Source organism: Protopterus annectens, chromosome 3.part0 (assembly GCF_019279795.1).
Source record: "Protopterus annectens isolate FY-2018-M chromosome 3.part0, PAN1.0, whole genome shotgun sequence".
NCBI classification, from domain to species: domain Eukaryota; kingdom Metazoa; phylum Chordata; order Ceratodontiformes; family Protopteridae; genus Protopterus; species Protopterus annectens.
The window spans coordinates 769,835,282-769,858,872 of NC_056731.1; the positions used below are offsets into that span (position 1 = coordinate 769,835,282).

Genomic DNA, 23,591 nt, shown 5'->3' on the forward strand with positions numbered 1-23,591 from the left:
GGAATTTGTAACAGCGTTTCAGCTGTTTGTCTGAGGAAGGCGAGGCATTGTCCTAGCTGAAAGTGTGATTTACAATAAATAGCACTAATTTTATTTGGCCGGCTCTTATAGTGTTCTTTTCATCTTCCATTTTTAAGATATTTGTATGTATACCCACACTGATATATTTATATAGTTGTCTTTCATGTGTTTGAACTACTAGTTGTTTGAATGGTAAAAGGACCAGCAAAGAAACTGAATGTATGAAGATCTCAAATTGCAAGTCTATTCATGTGCATGAACGTGGTACAGTGGGGATTGGGAATTTGCCTTTCCCAACTGTAGCACAGTCTCAGAATTGGTCTAGATAAGTAGTATATATATATATATATATATATATATATATATATATATATATATATACACACATACTACTTATCTAGACCAATTTTGAGACTGTGCTACAGTCTCAGAATTGGTCTACATTAGTATATACATACATATATATATATATATATATATATATATATAGACACACACATGTATATATATATATATATATATATATATACATATATATATATATATATATATATATATATATACACACACACATGTATATATATATATATATATATATATATATATACACACACACACACACACACACACACACACACACACACGCACACACACACACACACATATATGTAAAGACTTATGTAGTCATGGTGTGGCAGGCACAGATAGAGCCGTAGTTTGTTTATCTGGAACTCATTGCTGTTCCCTTATTTGGTTGACTTGGTGCCCCTCACCTAAGGAGCAAGTTATTTCCATTCTCCCTGAAATGCAAAAAAGCCAGGACTGTTCTCCTTGAACTGCTCCGCTTACCTCTAAGTTGAGGGGAAAAAAAGCTGCTTTTCCTTCTTTAAACTGTAAACTCCTTGCTACAAATATAACAAGTGGCTTGCTACTTGCTACAGTTGATACAGGAAACACATTACCGTCATTGATTTCTGAATGCTGGTATGAAAATAGACCACAAACAGAAAGCCAACTTGCTCCAGCAAATACGGTATCAGCATTCTGAAACTTCATGCCAGTAGTGAAGATCACACCCCCTGATATCGTGCTCCCCAGGTGGCTGTCCTCTTCACCCCACCCAAGCATTGCCTCTGGGTACTAATTCCTTTCATGTATTTGTCTATTATTTGATGTCCTGCATTGGGTCTGGTTAAATGAGTCAGGAATCAGTTACTAATATGCTGATGCACAGCCATGAATTCATTTATGTTTGTATCACTTGGTTGTCCAACATGTAAATGCTACATGCTAAAATATGGTCTCCTTTGCAAATAGTTTCTTTTTCATTTTATGAACTGTAACTATTGAACCATATTGAAGGTTTCTTCGGTATGATGCACACAAAATCATTTCTCAAAAAAGGCACTGCAACCAGTGAGATTATCCATATATTAGAATGCAATGAGAAAGGAAGTGAAAAGCATATGTTTTGATAAGAATAGTAACTTCTCCTAACCATTTGATTGTGCAGAGAACAACAATAAAACAAAAAAAAAACAAACAAAAAAAAAAAAAACAACGCAAGGCTACCGTGACCATAAAAACATAGTTTATTAAATTCTGGATAAGCACTTTCACGTTACAGAACACTTCATCAGATCCAATGTCTACCTTGCATAATATTCATCATTTATTTATGTTGAGAGTTATTCCTGTTTCTGCTTCTTATTCTTAAGATGACTACATGATCTGTTTCAGTTTGCAATGCTTCTGTTTAAATTTCTTTACCTTTGTCCTTAAGTTACCATAGTTACTTTTCTCTTTTTCTACTTAACCAAAACTCAGTTTCTGTTATTCATTTAATGTTTTCCATGTCGTCTATTTCAACACGTTTTATACCCTTTGCCTACTGTCTCCCACCACTTTCTTCATTTGAATCTCCCCATGTTATTCTCTCTTGTCCTTCTGTCTCATCTCCTTTTCAGTCTAGCCTATTTACTTTTTTTCTCATCTCCTTTTTCTGGCTTTCTATAAAAACAAGTAAGATAAGTTAGTCTATAAGAAGTGGTTTTGGAAAGAGTTCTCAGTCATGCTTCCGGTTATACTGAATTTTCAGAGAGAGATATTTACAAAGCAAATGTTTTATAGCAAACTTACCATGGGTCCTGGTTGTCCAAAAAAACCTGGTTCTCCCTGTGTGTTATAAACAAATGTATTAACAGTGTTACTAAAATTATAAGGATGATAATGTTAAACAGCAGTGTATAATTCTTTTCAATCAAATAAATGGTAATGAAGTTCAGACATACAAAGGCTTTGTCTTTACTTACCTTTTCACCTTTGGTCCTTACTAATCCAGTTACTAAAGATCCATCAGCAGCAATAATAGCTCCTGGTTCCCCCTTTTCACCCTGATAAATGAATATAAACACCATTAGAAAGGCACCATAAAAGTCTTCTGAATATTTGCATAAATTATAAACACATGTTCTTAATATGTTTGCTTTCATAGGAAATAGTTCATATCTTAACTATATTTATGCAGTAAAAAATAAGCAACATGTTGGGGTATAGTAGATTTAAACTCTTTGGTGAACTACCTTTTTTGCAGCTGGTTATATTGATCTTGTCTTCAAAAAATATCATTGACCCAAATTAATTAAATGTTACAGTACACAACAACACGTGATACTTATATACTTGTATTTAGTTAACTATGTACTCCAATTTGACACAAAGGCATGTCTATTTTTCAAAGGAGGCAAATTGAATACCTTAGTTGTTGTGCTTAAAAAATCTAAAAGGAAATATACACATTCATAATGACAGACAATTTGAGTAAATGCTTATGACAGACAATTTGAGTAAATACAACATTGTAGTAAAACATCCTTCAGGAATAAAATGCAATATAAGCCATGCAGAGGATGCACTTTAAGAAAATTATACTTCGGATACCCAAGAGAATATAACCACTAAAGGTATTATCATTGGGATAATTACAACCTAGCCTGAAGTGAAAATGGCTCCACCCACAACCCATCAGGAATGGATAAGCACTACTTCATTGCCAGTCAATAGGTTAGTATTATTTACATAAATTGAAAGTGCTAACAAATTACATTCTTTTTTTCCTTCCCCTCCCTGTGGCTGACCATCAGTTATCGGCTTCCTTTCTTGTTCACGGGGTCCATGAGATTCACTCTTGCCTGCCTAGGGCACCATCTTTAACAGCAATGAAATAAGGATAATTAGGCAGACACACAGGGTAATGGTAGGATAACTGGGCAGGTACATATAGTAATGGTGGGATAACTCTGCAAGTACACAGGGTAATAGTAGGATAACTGGTCAGATGCATAGAGTAATGGTAGGATAAATGGACAAGTACATAGGGTAATGGTAGAATAACTGGGCAGGTACATATAGTAATGGTGGGATAACTCTGCAAGTAAACAGGGTAATAGTAGGATAACTGGTCAGATGCATAGAGTAATGGTAGGATAAATGGACAAGTACATAGGGTAATGGTAGAATAACTGGGTAGGTACATAGGACAATGGTAGGAGAACTGGGGCAGACACATAGGGTAATAGTACAATAACTGGGCAGGCACGTAGGGTAATGGTAGGATAACTGGGCAGGCACATAGGGTAATGGTAGGATAACTGGGCAGGCACATAGGGTAATGGTAAAATAACTTGGCATGCACAAAATTTAATGGTAAGTGAAAATGGAAGATTTACAAGTGATAAATAGCAGGGCCAGGGTTCAATACTGAGTTCATTTCATGTCAGTGTCTATATCAGTAACTTTACTGAAAGGTTGAAAAGAACAATATGTTTCTGTAAAGATGACAAATTTATGCAGCATTGTTGATAAAGATAAAAAGTGAGGAATACAAAAAGTGAAGGGGTTTATATTATAAGAATATACAATAAGAAATAGAAGTACACACTGTATATTATTCTTCCTCAAGTCATGTGACTATTAGACAACGGCTGCAGTAATGCCACCTCTGCAAAGATGTGAACAGAATAGAGACTGTGTAGAGATGAAAACCAAAACCTTCAAAATATCTGCACACAAGACTTATGAACAGAGTCTAAACAAATTAATATGTTCAACTACCAAGGAATACATAGAAATGTATCTTTTGGAGTTGGTGACTTGGGATGGGGTAGGGACAATAGCATCATGACAGAAACATCTCAGTATCTCAGAGAAGTTAGCAATGTCCAGAAATCAGTTTTTATTTGAAGGATGTTTTACTACAATCTTAAAATCAAGTAGGTATAAGCTAAAGATGCAGCAGGAGTATCTCTTGGATGGTACCAGGACGTTCTTTTCTTTTTTACTACAGTGGGGTATTTGTCCATAGAATAAAACTGTAATGCTGTACGGAGCTTTGTTGTCCTCTTAAGTTCATTTTAGGAAAACTCATCTTAGATGACAAACCAGGCAAAGAAAGAGAACAAAAAATTCCCTCCAGGTAACATGATCTTGTAGTGGAGGACATGGTTTGCTTGTCCATGTGAGTTATGTTGTCTGGAAATTAATGCTCCAAGTAGGATCACCTTTGATTATAGTTATATAAGGACAGCACAAACAACAATCCAAAAAATGTCACCCTCATGATAATTCATTCAATTAATAAAAGAATCTTACCTGGGATGGGGATAAAAAAACATCTCAGAAGTCAGGCTTGGGGTATGCCATACCTGGGTGACTCATGTAACTCAGTTTGGCTTTGTCCAAACAGCATAGAGCCACTACTGTTGGTACAGCACCTATAAGGAGAAGGGTGGGGGTTGATATTTATGCCAGTTAAATAGCAGGCAGAGTTAGGATGGATTAGGATGGACTGGATCTTTACAATGGAAAATGGCTCTTATAAGTTCATAGGTTCATAGTTTGGTACTAGGCTATCAGCCCTAGGGCCTATACAAGCCTAGCCATAACAATTCCCTGGCTATTTCTTCCCACACTATTTACTTCCCTGGACCCCTGTCTAGCAGGGCGACTGACATGATCCCCGGGGTGAATTTCCTTTCTCCCATCCAATCATCAAGGTTCCTTTTGAAGAGGGCCAAAGAGGTGCTCTGCTTGACATGTATGGACAGTCTATTCCAGAGTCTGGGGAGTCTCTGGGTTAGGAACATATCCCTCCAGCATGTTTTGTTTATTGTGATGACAAGGTTTAGATCCCTGGAGTGTGTGGCTCTGAGGGACTGGGATTCCTTTAAGTGTAGCATGTCCAACAGCTCTGGGTTTGACATGGCCTTGTATGTTAAGCAGAGATCGCCTCAGAGTAGATGATATGCGACAGAGTATAGCTGGAGTTTTTTAAGGCGGTCAGCATAGGGCATCTGCTTTAGGCCTGTGATTCTTTTAGTGAGGTATTTCTTGGCCTTTTCAGTTGTTGCAGATGTCTTGAGAGGTACATACCAAAGGGGCATTGTATTCTATAATGGGTCTAATGAGGGATGAGTACAGTGGGACAATGACCTCCTTTTTTCTTGATGAAAAGCCCTTAGTGATGAGGTGTGCCACATAGAAGGATTTCCTGACTGCTGTGGTAATGTGGTTATTGAAGGTGAGACCACTGTCCATCTGTGTCCCTAAGTCTCTTATCACACTTTCGGTGTTTAGTGTACTGCCACCTATGTGGTAATTCACGGGTACATTTTTTTACCAAAGGGGACAACTATACATTTCTTGGCATTGAGCTTGAGCCCATGGCTCTGGCACCAAGCATATGTTTCTTTAAGGCCCTTTTATAGAGTATCCACATCATTTGGGGATTCAATCATGGCTTCCAGTTTGCAGTCATCTGCGATCTTTGTTAGCCAGAGTCTCTTAGTGTTGGCCTGTACTTCAGAGAAGTAGATGCCAAACAAGAGAGGTACCAGGACTGAACCCTGAGGTACTCCACTTTTCACTTGTCTGGAGCTGGATTTGGAGTCAGCTACTTTTACAGTGTGGGTTCTGTCAGTAAGCCAGTTGGCAACCCATCGAGTGACGTAGGGATTAATGCCTAGCTTAGTACGTTTTTCGATGATTCCAGAGTGGGGGATGGTGTCAAAGGCCTTGGCAAGGTCCAGATAGGCTGTGTGGATATTTACAAGTTCCATGATAATATGTTACATGGCCTTGCAGATCAGACTCGTCAGACTGATGGGGCATTACTTCCCAGTATCCAAGATGGATCCCCCTTTGTGGAGTCGGATAATTCTAGCTGTACGCCACTCAGTGGGCACGAAGCCTGAGGTGAGGGCATGATTAAACATGACACTTAGGTGAGGTGCCAGTTAATTTTGTAGTTCATGTAGTACACAACCCGGGATGTCATCTCGTCCCATGGATGCTGTATTCTTAGCTTTGGAGAGTGCGTTTTTTTACCTGTGTGGCCATTATTATCAGAATTTGGCAATCGTCCGGTATAGAGATGGGCCATTTAGGGGGTGAGAGGGGGGTGAAGTTGGCACTGAATCGATCTGCCAGGATATTGGCAAAATCCTTGGATCAGTATATTTAATGCCATTCTGTTGTAGCTCAGAGCAGATCTGAGCATTGCCATTTAGATTCTTGTCATAGTTGTAGAATGCCTTGTGGTTGTCTTTGGAATCTTTGGCAATTTTATTGTCATAACTAGCTTTGGAGGATTTTATGAGGGATCTCAGCTTCTTACTGAGGCTGGTAAGGGAGTTTTTTGCATCCTGGGATTTCCCTCTTTTCTGCAACAGTTTCTTTTTTTGTAAAGTTTGTTTATGGCAGGGGACCACCAGATTGGCTTCCTTTTTTTGGAGGAGAGCATCTTGGTTCTATTTGGGATGGCACGATTCATGCATGAGTGGATGTGCTCGTACAGTGCCTTAGTGTAGGAATCAGAAGTCGAACTTTCAGTTCCCGTCTGCATGAGTGTCATGAAGTTTGTAACTTCTGACTTGAGTAGCATGAAGATGGCTTTGGAGAAGTTTTTATGGAGATTTCTTTACTGGGGGGTGGAGGTGGGATGTGGATGTTAAGGGTGATTAGCTTATGGCCTGACCTGACCAACGAGGGGGTGGCCATAGGTGTGGAGCATCGATTTCCCATGTTGGTAATGACCAGGTCTAGGATATTGGAGCCCCTGGTGGGACTATGGATTAGCTGATCCAGGGCATTGGAATTTATGAATTCCAAGAACTGTTGGGCAAAGGTGTTGATACACGAGTAGTTTTCCCAGTTAATGGCAGGGTAGTTGAAATAACCCAGTATTAGGGTGTTTGGTTGTATATTAATATTTTCCAGTATGTTTAGAAAGGTGTAGTGAGAATCTTGGGACATGGTGGGGATATGTAGCAAGCTACAATTTGGATTGCAGTCTTTCCTAATAGTTGCACCTGGAGAATTTCAGACGCATTGTGTTGTGCAACTAACCTGGTGGTGTGAATATCTTTGGTGAATATGGACACTCCTCCACCTTTAGTGTTTTGATCCTGGTTTGGTGGCCAAAAAGTGGGGTAAGAGTTGTAGCCTGGTATTGCAGGGGTGCTCTCTGGAGCCTTGAACCAGGTCTCAGTTACTGCACAGATATCAATGTTCTCCATTTTTAGGAGTGCCTCGAGAGAGTGCATTTTTGAGGTTTAGATTCAAGCATTGAGTAGCATTACCTTCAGATTTTGCATGCTTGTATCTGTTACGGAGGTGGTTTTGTCCTTTGAACTTTGCCTAAAAAAGACACTATAGGGGTGGCAAGAGCCTTAGCCAGTAACCTGAATCCCAGGGGCGATAGGTGCAGACCATCTCTGGCAAAGCATCGTGGTGTGTCAATCATGTCATCCCAGGCAGACAGATACTGGATCCCCTTTCAATGACACCAGAAGCTTAGCCAATTGTTAAAGTCAATCACTTTGTCCTTATATTGTGGTATCATTCTGGGCGAAGGCAGGATGCTACTCTGGGCTAGGGTCATACCTGCCTGGGCCACATGATCCGAGAGCTCTTCCATGCCTCTTTTCATGTAGACCAGGGAGGTACGTCTCAAGTCATTCACTCCAACATGGACAATGACAGAGTCATATTTGTACTTGTTGTGGAGTGACTTGAGTGCATGAGGTATATGGCGGATCCTGGCACCCGACAGGCAGCTGACTGTAATTTTCTCCTTGTTCAGCCTGGTGAGTGGGACATCATTATGCCGGACTATAGAGTCACCTATGACTAAAGTGTTAGGTACGTTGTCTTGCCTTAAGGGCTGTTGGTGGGTGGCACACTGGTGTTGTGAGCTATGTGACACTTTGGTTGTGATTGGTGTTTGTTTGCGTTTCAGCTTCGGAGGTCCTTGTTACTTGGGCAGGTTACAGTTAAGGGCCTCTGCATATGTGGATTTAGTGTTGCTATGTGTGGGTGTTGGTGGTGTGAGTTTAGAAGGACTATGTGTTGCTTGAGGTGTAGTGCAGGTGTTAACCTTCTCCTCTTGACTGTCTAGCACAATCTTGGGTGGAGAGAGCTTTGCTTCCAGTTTGGCTATATAAGTGCATCTCTCACAGGTTGTAGTGTTGGGTGGTAGGAGGATAGGGTTGTCTGTGTACATGAGGCAATTGAAACAGCAGCACCAAGGACGCCCTCTGGGAAATATATTCCAATGCTGTAACTCCACGAAACCACCAAACGAAAGATTCACATTTCACGTTTTTGTAATGACTTTAATCCACAAAATACACAAATACAGTTAAGCGCTTTCACCCAGGTTCATCCCAGGCTTCTTCAGAACAAAATTAATTTGAAACCTTTTCTCGCAATTCTTTAAAAGACTTCAAGTCCTTGGTGCTGCTGTTTCAACTACGTGGTTTTTTGACTCTCTTCGTTTTTTGTGGTTTACATGAGGCAATTGCTGCATTGCCCCAGTATGCCCAGATTCACCAGGTGGACAGTAGAAATCACCGGAAGCTGACCCTTGGACATGCCTGGTTTGGTGCTTTTTTTGAAAAGTACAGGAGCTGTTTTCCCTTACCTTAGCAAGGTACTTTGCAATTATAGGCTGTTAAGTGCCTATTATTAATTGCTTCTTATTAATAAGGAGAGTTGAGTGCTTCTATCAGTTTAAGACTTCCTAGTGCTTTCCAGCAGGTATTAGAGCAGGTGCTAGTCACAGGGATGCTTAAAGATAACATGAAAAAAAATGGTTTATCCTAAACACTGCAGTGTGCACTAGAGAAGTTAGATGTGAAAGTAGGCAACTTAAGTTTTACCTGTATAAAAAGTTAAGTTTTAGTGGAGAGTCACTATTTTTAAAACAGCAAGATTGATTGAAAGGGGGTGATTACTTTTGTATTCCGGTACTATGGAATGCAGTAGAATGGCCAATACATTTAAATAGTTGAAGGTGAGTGATTTCACAAAATTATAATTTTGTGCTTACTCATACAAGCCAGTGAAAGCAGAGAGGAAATGAGATAATATGGTCAAATTAACATAAGGAGCAGGCAACTAGAAAGACAGTGGTATTTAAGAACACGACAGTGACAAGGTGGGGAAAAATTTCTGCCTGACTCACAAGGGACAGAGCTGTGGTGTCTTTTGAAGTTTTAATATGCAGTTAAAAGCAGAATACAAGTAAAACATAAGGTAAAGAAAACAAATCGCAATATTCGAAATATAAAAAGGCAATAAACTAATAGAAAATACAACAAATAAAAAGCAAACTAACCTTTCCTTCACAGCAAAGTGTAGCAGAGTCTGGGTGAGCCTTTCTAATAAAGCTCTGAAATGTTTTATTTTACCCCTTAAATAGAAGGTTTAGTTCCTAGCTGCACCCCCTCAGTTCACAAATGATTGTACTGTGTATTGTTACTTAACAGCGAGGGAAGATGTGAGTTCTTGTCCAGGAGGGTAAAGGCATCAAGAGGATATAAACAGTCTTAACTCTATATAAAACACTAGTTCTGGAACCAGTCCTCTTTAACAGGGATAATTTCTTTGCTTTTAAAGAACTTCTCCATGGACAAGACCCTTTATGAAAGTGGGAAGATTACAAGTCCTACGTTACGTGCCATATATTTGGAGTTTGTGCCAATAGATGAGAGGGTCACATCTATATGACTATGAGATGTAGAAAAAAATTATGTATGTTGTTTGTACATATGCATTTAACAGCCACTCATGGTATTTCTCTTCTTGGAGAGCATGGTACCAGTGCTTGAAAAGATTTATCCTACTGCCTCTTTATTTCTGCTGGGAGGCTTTAAAACTCACATGACAAATGCTGGAGATAACTAGAGAGCATGGCTGAGAGAAACAGCTTGTCTTATCTTAATCTGAGTGAGACAATTGTTCTTGACTTTGAAGTTACATTATCAGAAAAGAGACCACATATTCCTAGAAAAATAGCTTGTGGGAAGTGCTAAGCTGTCAGCTGATCATCTTTTGGTGATAAGCAGAGTCATATGTGTGAGAAGATCCTGGGAATACACATTTCAACTCTCCCCTCAGAAAAAGGTTACCCCATGTAGCATGGGAGTTTATGGATACAGAATCCAAACAAACCCTTTTAAAGACCTTGATACTTGAGACATCAGAAAGGAACCATGGCTGAAGGATGGCCAGTGTTGTCATGGTGGTTATCACAGGACCAACTGGTGGACACCAGAGCTAAGGGAAGATTTCAAGTTAAAGAAACAAACTTTAATGCAGTGCTAGCAAAGCAGTCACCAGATCTGACCCATTGGTACATTCTGTTCAGGAAGGAGCAACTGCAGTAGTTACAGAAATGAAGAAATAGGAATGGGAGGACTTTCTTCAGGTCAGGAAGAATAATATCCAAATGACCTCAAATGGGTTCTGACAAGCATTTAGTAATTCTTTGGAGGGAATGCTCAGACATTTCTCAGCAAGGATAGAAAATACTAACCTTAACTGTGGATGTATTCAGAGTGGAAGCGGCAGTTTGAGGAATGTCTGAACCCAGTGAACATGACCTCCTCCTCCTCTGAGGAGGAGGCAGCACCAGAAGCAACTTGTGGAGCGTCTATAGCTGAGGCCACTAGAGCAATTAACCTGATCTGTGATGGCAAGATGGCAAGAGTGGATGATATCCAGTGAAAAGTGATGATGTCAGTGGATATCATGGGGACGTTGTACTTAACTTGCCTTTTAAGTGTTGTGGAAAAGGCAAAGACAGTGCATCTCAAATGGCAAACTGGGGTGCCACTGCCAGCCTCCATTTTCAAAAAAGAGGGATTGGAGGGTGTGTTCCCATTAAAATGTACTGCTCCTCAGCATTCCTGTCAGGGTGCTGGGAAAGAGAGTTCATCTGATAACTGAGTTTCTGATTCACTGCAATATGGATACTGTTCTTGGTGTAGAAGCATGAAACAACTTTTATGTCTTTGAAAGGATAATGAAGGGGTCAGAGGAGTTCACTGGTATGGCCTATATGTGATTTGTGGACCTAAGGCATACCTCTGTATAGTCCATATTTTTTCAAAATGTCCAGTTTTTTGCTTCAAATTTTTGGTCTGTTATTCATAACATTTGCTGTTTTCTGGCAAATCATTGAAGAGTGAAGTCACAAGATAATGATATACATTTGAGTTTCATACATCACATCCTTCAAAAATGCATGACAATACTAAATCTGTTATTTAAGCAACTTTCTAATTTTAAAAAAGCAATATTTAAAAATTGTCCCTGGTTTTTGGCCTATGTTCCCATATTATTTTTGGCTTGTCCAGATTTCTTGTGCTTGTAGGTTGAGAAGTATGACCAAAAGAATGCATATGACCTTGTACCTATGAATATCTTGTGAGATGTGCTACAAAAATAAAGGGTCCCAGGGCCAATGCTGCATGTATGTATGTCACTCTTTTCATGACTTTTTACAGCAAAAAAATATATCCATACTCTTGATGTCTTCTTCTTCTCTTGATGTCTAATAAAATAAATTCAGGGTTGGCAGAGGACTACACTAGGTGTGTTTCTTGTATTGTGTTGTCTCGTACCCTATTTATGATTTTCATAAACAAGATTTTGAAGCATCTCTAAGATTTGAGAATATTTTGTTTGCTGATGTGGGAGGTGTTTTTTTGTTGCCTGGAGATGATGTACTTCTGGCTTCAGAGGACTATGAGTTCTGGCATGCAGTTTACTGGTGAGTGAGAGGCACCTGAGACAGAAATCAGCACCTCCAAATCAGATGTGACGGCTCTCTTCTGGAAATGAGTTGAGTACTCCATGCAGACTGGGGGATCATCTACCCAAGGTAGGAGAGATTTACAACCCAAGCAATACAGTTTTAAATATCTTGGAGTCTTGTTCAAGAGTGAAGGTGCAGCTGATCAGGAGACTGAAACAGATGGGTACAAAAGCAGCAGCAGTAACATGAGTTCAGCTCTCCCATCAGGAAAAGCTTATCCCAAATATGAACAGGTTTGTGGTTTTTAAAGCAAGAACTGATCACCGGACAGAGTTCTTAATGCATCGGTCAATTTATGAGCTGTCTTCATTTATGGTTACTAGATTTGAGTACTGACTGAAAGGATGAAATTATGGATACGAGTGGTTGCTTCACAGGGTTGCTGGGCGCACTGTCATTGGCAGACAGGGGTTTTTCAATCTGAGAAGCATGTTGAGTACAGCTGCTGCTCCTCTGGGTTGGCAAGAGTCATTTGAAGTGTTTTTTGAACAGAGTAAGAGCTGTGGGAAGTATACCTCATACAGGAACACATTTTGTGCATGGACTTAATATTCATAGCAACCAGACTGCTCATGCCTATCTTGTCAGGCAGGATTCAAACAAATAACCTAAGTGAAGTGGGGAGCAAGCTTCCCCACACCCTCATCCAATGGACTGCACCCTCGTGTGGCCATTTATGTAATATAATCTACTCTGGGGTTACATAACTTCAGTATAAGTTAAATAATTATTTATCATCTAAGTTGTTAGAAGGAATAAGCTCTAGGTGTTAGATTACACTGAAAGGGTCAGCCACGGTGATGCAGCAGTTAGTGTCGTCACCTCACAGCAAGAGGTTCTCCAGTTCGATTCTTGCCTAGAGTACCTTCTTTACAGAGTTTGCATGTCCAACCTGCGGTTGAGTGAGTTTTAAAGACATGCAGGTAGGTTTGTGTGTGTTATGTCTGTGCTTACTGTGAGGGTTGAGCGCCGGGCTGGCAATTCAACACCATAAAAACACCACCACCAATCAATCTGCAGACTGGTGATCTGCTGTGGTGACCCCTTACTGGGAAAAGCCAAAAGACATTGTTGTTTGTTGAATTGCACTGAAAAGTGCAGCAATTACACAAGTAGAAACAGAGGCACAGCTCACTGGAATAAAGCAAAGAGGCTCACCCAGACCTCACTGAAAGAATCATATCTCTAAACTGGCCTGGGAATTCAAATTGATTCCACAGCATAAGCAGTGCACTAGAAAAGGCCAACATACCCTACTCAGCTTGCAACCATAATGATAAACACCAGTTACAAAAAGAGATTGCTAGATTGTAGGATTCTTCATGCATGAAATAATCTTCAAGTGAAGTTTGTGAGATAAAAAAAAAAACAAAAAAAAACAAAGTGAACATAAAAAATGCATGCAAAATACATATAATAATTATAGTGGACTGCAAGAAAAGTAGTATATTGGATACTAAGGAAGATCATCATAACCACAAGATATGGTTTAAACAGACTAGATGAACCTAACAGTCATAAGCTGCTAATTATTATGTTTCCATATTTTCTAATCCTCTTCTATCATATTTCGTCATACTCTGCTTACATCTAAGTCATGTGATATTACAAAGTTTCAAATTTGAGTACAGTTTTGCTGTGGATAGTTAACGACTCTTTACAAATTAACTGAGTACTCTTGACCTAGAGTTTTGTTTCTAAATTACATCATTCTTATCTGCCTTTGTAATTATTTATCTTTTTTTTCAGTAATTTTTATCCCTCATCCCTGCAGTTCATCAGGCTTCCTGGTTCTGCTGTCACTAATTCATTCCTTGGAGATGTCAATTTATTCTTATATGCATTATCCTTTTGTCTCACTACTCTTCAGGATGCTGGGGTGAGAGTTAGGTGGAGGTCTGGAGGCAGCACTCAGACAGATAACACTTTGCCCCCAGACCCATGACACCTCCTCTTGGCAGCTTTGTACCTCTTCTTCCTCAATGATAGTCCTATGAGTCTGCACATACTTCTAAACATGCCTCAGTGTTGCCTATAGAATGTCACTGTGCTGTCTGATGGAGAAGTATATCCTGGTTCCTGAGTTGCTTGTGGCACCTCAAGCATCCCCTTGGTGAAAGCTCACAGTGGACTAAGATGCCACCCTACTCCCCATAATGGGTGACTCAACATCAACTGCTCACTCCTATCCTTCCCATCAGTTCTCCAGTGCCCAGGATGCTAACCAAACCCAAGTCATTCACGTTGCAGTCAAGCATTTATCCTTGCACAAAACAGCAATGGTCATTTGTACCATATAGACTCTGTCATAACACTTAAATTAAAAACAAGACACACAAAATATAAAGCACTAAGATGTATTAAAAAGTTTTTTATTTTAAAAGAATAAAATAAAGTAAATAAAAAACAGCATTTCATTACAATGTAGCAAAATCAAATGCACATTCAGTACTTATAAGTGAATCAGCAGCTCCAAATGTAATACAAAATCAATGAAGGGAAATAGCCTCTAATAGACATATATGAAAGAACATCCATACTCAGACTCTGTCTTTAAACCCCTCAATCCCAAACCACCATGCAGACAGCTGTGCTTCCTAAATATTACAACTAACTTGAAGCTGTTTATTTTTGGAGAAGTATAATTCTACCTTTGCATAGCTCTCAGGTGTACAGACTTTCGCAGAAGGGTCAGATTTTTGCCTCATATTTTTGATCTGTTTTTCATAAAATTTTGGTTTTCTGGCATATAATTAGCAAATTATTAAAGACTGAAGTCTGAAAATAATGACGGACATTTGAGTTTCAGACTTCCTGCGGTTCAGAAAATACATACTAATGCAAAACCTGTCATTTTATCAACTTTCTAAGTTTAGAATAGCAATATTTAAAAACTTTCCTTATTTTTGGACCATTGTCCCCCATTATTTAAGGCTTTGCCCAGATTTCTTGCACTAAGAGGTTGAGAGGTAGTTTGCGGTATCCTCCTTCCATCCGTATTTTTTGAGAACCAAAACTTGCAATCCCGAACCATGCTGTACCAGTGCTATTTGACTTGTTGTACTTACGCTGGCATGATATTGACAAATATGTTACTTCATACATCTTATCTCATGTGCTGATTATTACAGTACTGTTGTAGCCAAAGTTAATGCTGCATTCAGTGGTTCGTATGTTGTACAGAGATCAGCAGTTCCCAAAGTAGACAAATGTGAATGCATGCAAATTCAGGTCTGTGCATATAACTGACATGTACGAGCTTCCGTTACTGTACTCATTAAACTAGTCAGCAGAGACAGACTCAGCATTTAGATCAGAAGGTAGAAATGATAATTAAGAAATTATGTGTTCTAGATTTGCTGTTAAAACATATCACATTTGCTATTAATAACAACCTATACATTTAAGAAAATAGTTCAATTCCACATGCAGTAGTTTTGTAGATTGGTTAAGAAATCAAATCTAGAGTAATATGTAGCTCAAAAGGACATGAACTAGCAAACATTTGGAATGAAAACATTTCAATTGCAGTTTATATTTTAAAGTAAACATTCCTGTTTTTTATTAAAATCGTGGTGAATTAGAATTACAAAATCATTTTTCTTGTGGAATCAAAAGTTACAAAAAGAATAAACTTTTGTTTTGATTGAATATAAAGAAAATGTTTGTAATGTTTAGATGCAGAAGGCATTCAGAAAGCAAACATCAGTTTAACTTTGAAAGACATCAGGCAGACATGCACTTATTTATAAAATCACTTGCAATTTAGTTCCAGTCATAGCTATCATTTTCAAGGACTTTACAAGAAATAGCAATTTTGAGAAGCAACAACTTATCTACAGGAAATCAGTTTAAAATCCAACAGTATTGCAAATGCCTTCCCACAGTGTAGCTTAAGCAACTAAATATGGGTTTTCATGCACCAAAGTAAGTAAATAAATGCATAAATGTACGCTGTATATATGTGTGAGACTATGTGTATGTTTTAAATATATATATCTTGTGTGTGTGTGCATATATACTGTGTATATATATATATATATATATATATATATATATATATATGTGTGTGTGTGTGTGTGTGTGTGTGTGTGTGTGTGTGTGTGTGTATATATATATATATATATATATATATATATATATATATATATATATATATAGAGAGAGAGAGAGAGAGAGAGAGTTGAAGGGTAATATGTTTCTGTATGTACTTGTGCTGGAATATTGTAAGTGTTGGTATACTGTGTGTTTTCAGGATTTTGGGTTTTCAGTATTGAGTTTTCAGTATTTTGAACTTTCAGGATTTGGGTCTCAGGATTTTGGTCTTCAGGATTTTGGGCTTTCAGGATTCTGTAGCGATCCTATATATATATATATATATATATATATATATATATATATATATATATATATATATATATATATATATATGTGTGTGTGTGTATATGCATTACATGACAACAATGAAATGCAAAAGCATTTATGCATAATACATTAATGCTGAAACTTTGCAAACTTACTAGGAAAAAATATTGAACACAAAGTGACTCAAAAGAAAAATGGACAGTCTCCTTTTCTGATCATGTAACTCTAACCTTAGCAATTAATTCAGGCTTAATTTGTAAAGGGGTTTTTATAATTTAATGTGTAGGGTTAGGATAAGGGGCAGGGGCAGGGTTATTGTCAGCATGCATGAGTGACATGGATAAGGGGACTTAATCTCCAGCTTCAACATGGTAACCCTAACCGTACTCTAGCTCTTAAGCCTAACAGTACATAATTCTGGGGATTCAGAAAGAATCCTAGCACTCGCATTAGGGACTTTGGTAAAAAGGCCCTGTTTCCGTAGTACATTATTTTGCAAGTCAGAGACATACAGTAGCCGCAATGAGGAACAATCCAGTTATCAGCTAAAGTGCACCTACAGTAGTCTTGATAACAGTGGAGTTAATATCATCAGTGAATTTATGGAAATTATATTTAACAATACTTTTGGTTCTCTGAAGGTGAGCACTTCAAGCAGATTAGTGGTGTTGCTAAGGACACTGCTTGTGCCCTCCTATACGCTATCATCATGTGGTACTGGGAATAAAACGTGTTCCCTTCCTTGTTTAAGCAATATTTTACTGCTTACTTTAGCTTTTTGGATGATATTTTTTATTATATGAAAGATAACAACTGTCTTAAAGATTTTACTGACTATTTAAATAACACCACTACTTTTTTAAAATGTATGTATGTATGTATAAACTGGATGAATTGTTTGCTGATACTGCTCAGTATGATAAGCAGTTGTTAGATACTAAAAAGAAGAAACTCTCCAGGAATTTCAAGGATTTTACTACCGGACATATTTTTACTTGGTCTGATGAGAAGTGGCATGTCTGCGAATCACAGTGCATGAAATTTCAGAAGGAAGTGAGTTTGTCCAATGGTAGTAAGACTTTAGTGGCTGGGGAGGTGCTATGATGACAGTATGAGCGAGCAAATGCGGTCTCTAGTGGCTGAAGCTCCAATGAACAGCTCTGAAGACTCCTTACTTGTGTTATCTGTTCCATCTGGGTTAGGATTAACTGATTGTGAAAATGGAATGCTGTCGAGCCATGCGGTATACTCAGGGCTGAATGAGCGTACTTGTGAGGCTCCCATAAACAGTAATGACACGCTCACTGGGAAACAACCTTTTTTTTTTTTTTTTGCTGCAAGCACTGGAGCTTCTGAAAACAAAGCAGAGGGGGAGATCCATGAGCCGCGACAGGAGTATGAAGAAGAGACATCATGTACAAGAACATTTAGAGACAGGCCCTGTGGTACGGAACAAAATACGCAAGGTTTGATTTTCAATGTTTCTTCAACTGTACTGACCCCAGAACAGATTAGTGTTTTGAACTATGGATTAAATTTCATACCTGCCGGACATTCATCTTTGAATGATATTCTTGTTGATTTAAATTTATTTGTGAGGAATATTTCACTGAAACTTCTTTATGGTGATAGTAGTGGCTTTTCTAGTTTTGTTTATAGGAAACCTAGTGTGTTCACTCCTGTTAAAACTCCACTGGTAGAAGCTTTTTATAAACTGTGAAAAGATGATATTTACAATTAGTTTTCTAGTAAACATGTGAAAGGTTTTAAGAACTTGAGCTGCAATGAGTTTACTGCTCTTCTAGAGCTAGTTAAACGTGATATTTATTTCCGCCCTGCTGATAAAAGGGGAGGAATAGTTGTCATGGATTCAATATGTTATTTGAATGCTATGGATTTGATGCTGAGTGATGAGTCTACTTATGCCACAGTTAGTTGAGCTAAGGTTTTGGAACTTACTAACAGGATACATGTGTGTGTTGAAGATCTATTGATGGAAGGTGTGCTGGATAAAACATTATATGAGTATTTTTCTGTTGAGAATGTGGTTATACCATAGATTTAAAGGCTGCCCAAGGTACATAAAAAACGGACAAATCTGCCCATGTGGCCAATAGTTTCTGGCAGAGGATGGGCCACAGAGCCCATGTTTATTTATCTATAAAAACAACTTCACCCTGTAGTTGATGGTGTAAGGAGTATACTTAGAGATACTAAGGATTTTCTTTGCAAGCTTTATGATTGGTCTGCTCTGGGTTACAATGAAGATGCTTTATTAGTGACCATGGGTGTGACCTCTCTTTTCACGTGAATCCCTAATGATGCTGGTATTGAGAATGTCAGGCTGTTTCTTGGTCAACATTCCGGTTTCAGTAATGATAAGATTTATTTGATTTGCAGTCTCTTAGAGGTTATGTTGGAATACAATGCTTTTGTGTTTGAAGACAGATTTTATTTACAATGTACAGGGGTAGCCATGGGCATGGTTTGTGCCAACAGTTATGCCAACATAGTTTTGGCTGAATGGGAATCAGAATTTGTGTTCTCTGATGTTAATAGTTTCCTCAGGTCCATCCTCTACTATGGCTGCTATGTGGATAATTTGTTTTTTGTATGGGGAGATATATACCTGAGACATTGAACCAATTTGTACAATACTTAAAATGGCACTACGAGTTTTCTTCATTTTACATATGAATGGTCGAGTGAATATATATCTTTTTTAGATGTAACGACTTGCAAAACATTGGAAGGGCTGCATACTAAACAGTATGTGAAGCCCTGCAAGACCAAAAGTATTGTGCATGTTCGCAGTATGCACCCCAAACATGTTAAGCAGAATGCCCTGAGAGATCAGTTATTTAGAACAGCTAGGTTGTATACAAGGGATAGTGACATGTATGAGTCCTTCAGTGATCTGACCACCAGCTTTTTGAATAGAGGCTATATTGATTCTGAGATTATGACTGCTCAGAATGACATGATTTTCTTGAGAGATAGCCGCACCAGACCATTCTTTGAAGATCGGACAGGACACACCACCTCCCCCAATTTACCATCTATTGAACCCATACGTATGAGCCTCACGTACTCCAACGATTCCAGTTTCATTTGCGATATAGTTAAGAAACACTGGAAGGTTCTGGTCTCTGATGAGAAATGTAAGGGATTGTTGGGTACTTTCCCTTCTTTTTGCTTTAAGAATCGCCCCTCCATAAAGAAGATGCTGTGTTACAAACCTCTGACAAGTTCTGGCAGCAAGACTAGGATAAGTAAGGTATGCACTTATCCCTGCCATCACTGCAATGTCTGCAGGTTTATCAATACTGATGATCAGTTTATACACCCAGACACAGGACGTGCCTATAATATTAAACTTTATGCTGATTGTGGCAGTTCCAATTTGGTGTACTGTGCCTCTTGTGAGATCTGTCAGTCCTTCTACATCTGTAAAATTAGAGAACATATGTACAGCATCAGTAAAGGTGATGAGAGAAATGCACTTTTCAAACATGTGAGAGATGCAGGAAGTAACCACTGGTTTAAATTCATGGTTCTGGAGATAAATGTATTTAGACTCAGAGGAGGCGATGTTAGGACTTGGACTAAGTGTATTGAAATCAAGTGGATGCATATTTTGCAAGCAACAAATGGAAAAGGACTGAATGATTTTATTCCAATTAAATCAATACTCAGGTCATGTGACCTGAAGCACTAACATAAAAAGTGATACTGTTTTGTGTTTTCAATTGGATCTGAAGAAGTACCTGAATGGTATGAAAGCGCTTATCTTGTTTTTATTCTTGTTTGTTCAGTGTGCTTTATTAAAATAGTTTTTGGTTTTACACTCCTCTGCCTACCAGTTTTTGTTTTATACAATTTATCTATAAGCAGTATCAACTATTTGGATGCACTGTTAGAATAGGATTTGAACTTGGGTAAGTTTAAGCCCAAACTGTAGAAAAAAGAAGTTATGTCCTACCATAACATTCCATCTGAGTTGTTGATCTTCTTCCAGTCATCACTGATGAGTTCAGTTCCGGGCCCTCGGAACCGAATCAGCCTTATACCAAGCTTGCGTGCACCAAAAACTCTCAAGCTAAGCTGCTACCCACAATGCCCTTTACTTAGTTACCTCAGATCAAGTTTGCATGCAATATATAGAAGAAAAAATAAGTCAGAGCCATCTCTGTGCAGAAACCCTAAGACACCACAAAGACCCAGAAGATCCACCAGGAACCTTTGGAGGGGGTCGGTGGGAGGGTGTGATGACTGGAAGAAGATCAACAACTCAGATGGAATGTTATGGTAAGACATAACATCTTTATCTGAAGTTGTTGATCTTCTTCCTATTCATCACTGATGGGACAGAGTCCCCAGCTACTTGGAGAACCTTGGTGGCCCTTATGGAAGAACATTATTGAGAACCATTGAACCAAAGGCCGCTCTTCCCCTGGAGATCAGATCCAATTTGTAATGTTTGATAAAGGTGTGGGGCTTAGCCCAAATGGCAGCTGCACAAATGTCATCCATGAAGGCCCTAGAGTGGAAGGCAACAGATGCTGCAATAGCCCTAGTTGAGTGAGCTTTGATTTGGCCGGGCTTAGATCCCTCCATAAGTGAATATATGAAGGCAATGCAATCCCTGAGCCATTTAGACAAAGTAACTTTCGATACTGCACCTCCCATTCTAGGACCTGCAAAGGAGATGAAAAGCTGTTCCGACTTGCAAAAGGATTTAGTTCAGTCCAGATAGAAACGTAATTGTCTATGAACATCCAAGGAATGTAGGCAGTATTCTCCTTTGTTAGAGTAATTTGGGAAAAACACAGGGAGCTCAATGGACTGGTTATTCAAAAGGTTAGAAACCACTTTGGGGAGAAAGGATGGGTTAGTACAAAGTGAAACTCTGTCCTTATGAAAGATCAGATAAGGGTTCTTGATACATAATGCTTGTAATTCAGAAATTCATCTGGCTGAGGTTATAGCCACCAGAAATAAGGATTTCCATGACAGGAATTTTAGATCACATGTCACAGCCAGCTCAAAAGGGGGCAGAGAAAGAGACTGCAGAACCCAGGATAGATTCCATGCCTCCACTGGCTACCTGATGGGAGGCCTGCTGTGGAAAACACCCTTGAGGAAAGTCTTGCAAAGGCGAGAGGAAATAAGCGGGATTCCATCTGACCCATTATGGAAGTTGGAAACAGCTGCTAAATGGACTCAAATGGTGGAAGCTGACACCCCATTGTCGAACAGTTCAGCCAGGTAATGAAGAATAGTGGCTACAGGGGCTGAGAATAAGTCTAGCTTCTGATTATGTGACCAAATAGAGAATTTTTTCCATTTGTCTCTGTAAAGTTTCCTGGTTGATGGTTTATGAGAGGCCAAGATAATATCACGTATGGGTGAAGAGAGGGTTTCCTGCCTGACAACTAATGGAAGTGGAGAAACCAAGCTGTCAGCTTGAGAGTGGACAGATTCGGGGGAATCAGCCCTTGTGGGTGAGATATGAGGTCCTGACGAGCGTCTAGGATCCAAGGAGGTTGTAACAGATTAGGTCGGAGGAAGGGAAACCACACTTGACGAGGCTAGAACGGGGCAATGAGGATCACTTTGCTTCTCAACCATATAGCTTTCCTTAGAACAAGGGGGAATCAGAGGAATTGGAGGATAAGCATAAAGGAGACCCGTGGGCCAATCGTGAGTCAAAACATCTCTTGGTGACTCCCCGAGAGGGGGAAAGAGGGCATAGTAGCTGCTGCATTTTGTGTTTGAGGGGGAGGCAAAAAGGTTGCAGCATGGCTGGCCCCAATGACTGAAAATTTCCACCGCCACACTTGGGTTGATAGACCACTCATTAGGATGGAGAATGCATCTGCTCAGCTTGTCCGCAATCACGTTGGAGCTCCCCGGGATATGTGTTGTGATCAGAAAGTGGTTGGAAGCTATCACCCACTGCCAGATTCTCATGGCTACGTGACATAGGAGGTAGGATTTGGTTCCTTCCTGTTTGTTTATGTACCAGACCATGGACATGTTGTCTGACTGGACAGCAATCGTTCCGGGCTGAAGGAGCAGATTGAAAGCTTGCAACACCAATAGCACCACTCTTAACTCCCGGACATTGATATACAAGTTGACCTCTACATCAGACCACGTGCCTTGGACTGACTTTCCCTGGAAGAGCCCCCCCCACCCCATCAGGGAAGCATACGTGGTCACTGTGGCGCTGGGCTGGGGAGCTTGGAAGGGGCGACACCAAAGATTTTCATCTGTGCTAATCCACCAGAGGAGATCTTGTTTGCAAGTGTTGGTGATGAGAATCTGTGAGCTCAGGGTATCCACTGGACATGAAGGAGCCATTGTAGTAATCTCATGTGTAGTCTGGCTAAGGGAACAATAGGGATGGCTGCAGCCATAGACCCCAAGGCTTGGAAAACTTCCCTTGCAGACACCTTTCTTCAACAGAGTATCACTTGAACCTGTGCCCTTAATCTCTGAAGCATGTGAAGAGGAAGTGAGATCAGGCTTGACTGGGTGTTGAATATTGCCCCTATGAATTCCAATTGTTGTGAGGGTTGAAGGTTGGATTTCTCCCAATGTATGGTGATGCCCAGTGACTCCGCTAGAACCAGGGTGTAGCAGAGGGCCCTGACCAGTAGACACTTGGTGGGGGCTGAAAGGAGCCAATCATCTAGGTATGGAAACACCTGGAATCCCTGAAGTCTCAGATGAGCTGTTACCACTGCAAGACATTTCGTGAACACTATGGGGGCCATTGAGAGACCGAAAAGCAGGGCTCTGAATTGGTAGTGATTGGCGCCTAACCAGAAGCAAAGGAGGCTCCTGGAGCACTTGTCCATCTTGATATGGTAATACGCATCCTGGAGATCTAATGAGCACATCCATACACCCTCCCGCAGAAAGGGAAGGATGGTATGAATCATGACCATGCGGAACTTGATCTGAACTACCGATTTGTTTAGTTGGCTGAGATCCAGAATGGGTCTCCAGTCTCCTGTTTTCTTTTGCACCAAAAAGA

The 23,591-nt window shown here is 39.6% G+C and overlaps 1 protein-coding gene across 4 annotated transcripts in view; it reads right to left on the reverse strand.

Moving 5' to 3' along the window:
* LOC122796547 (collagen alpha-1(XV) chain-like) overlaps nucleotides 1-23,591 on the reverse strand; it is a 1,635,928-nt gene that overhangs the window by 347,619 nt on the left and 1,264,718 nt on the right. For all 4 annotated transcript variants that reach the window (XM_044065114.1, XM_044065113.1, XM_044065111.1 and 1 more), the window contains 2 exons: nucleotides 2,334-2,414; nucleotides 2,161-2,196 (listed from right to left, as the gene is read on the reverse strand). In XM_044065114.1, the coding sequence (XP_043921049.1) occupies nucleotides 2,161-2,196; nucleotides 2,334-2,414 (117 nt within the window). The remainder of the gene's footprint in view (nucleotides 1-2,160; nucleotides 2,197-2,333; nucleotides 2,415-23,591) is intronic.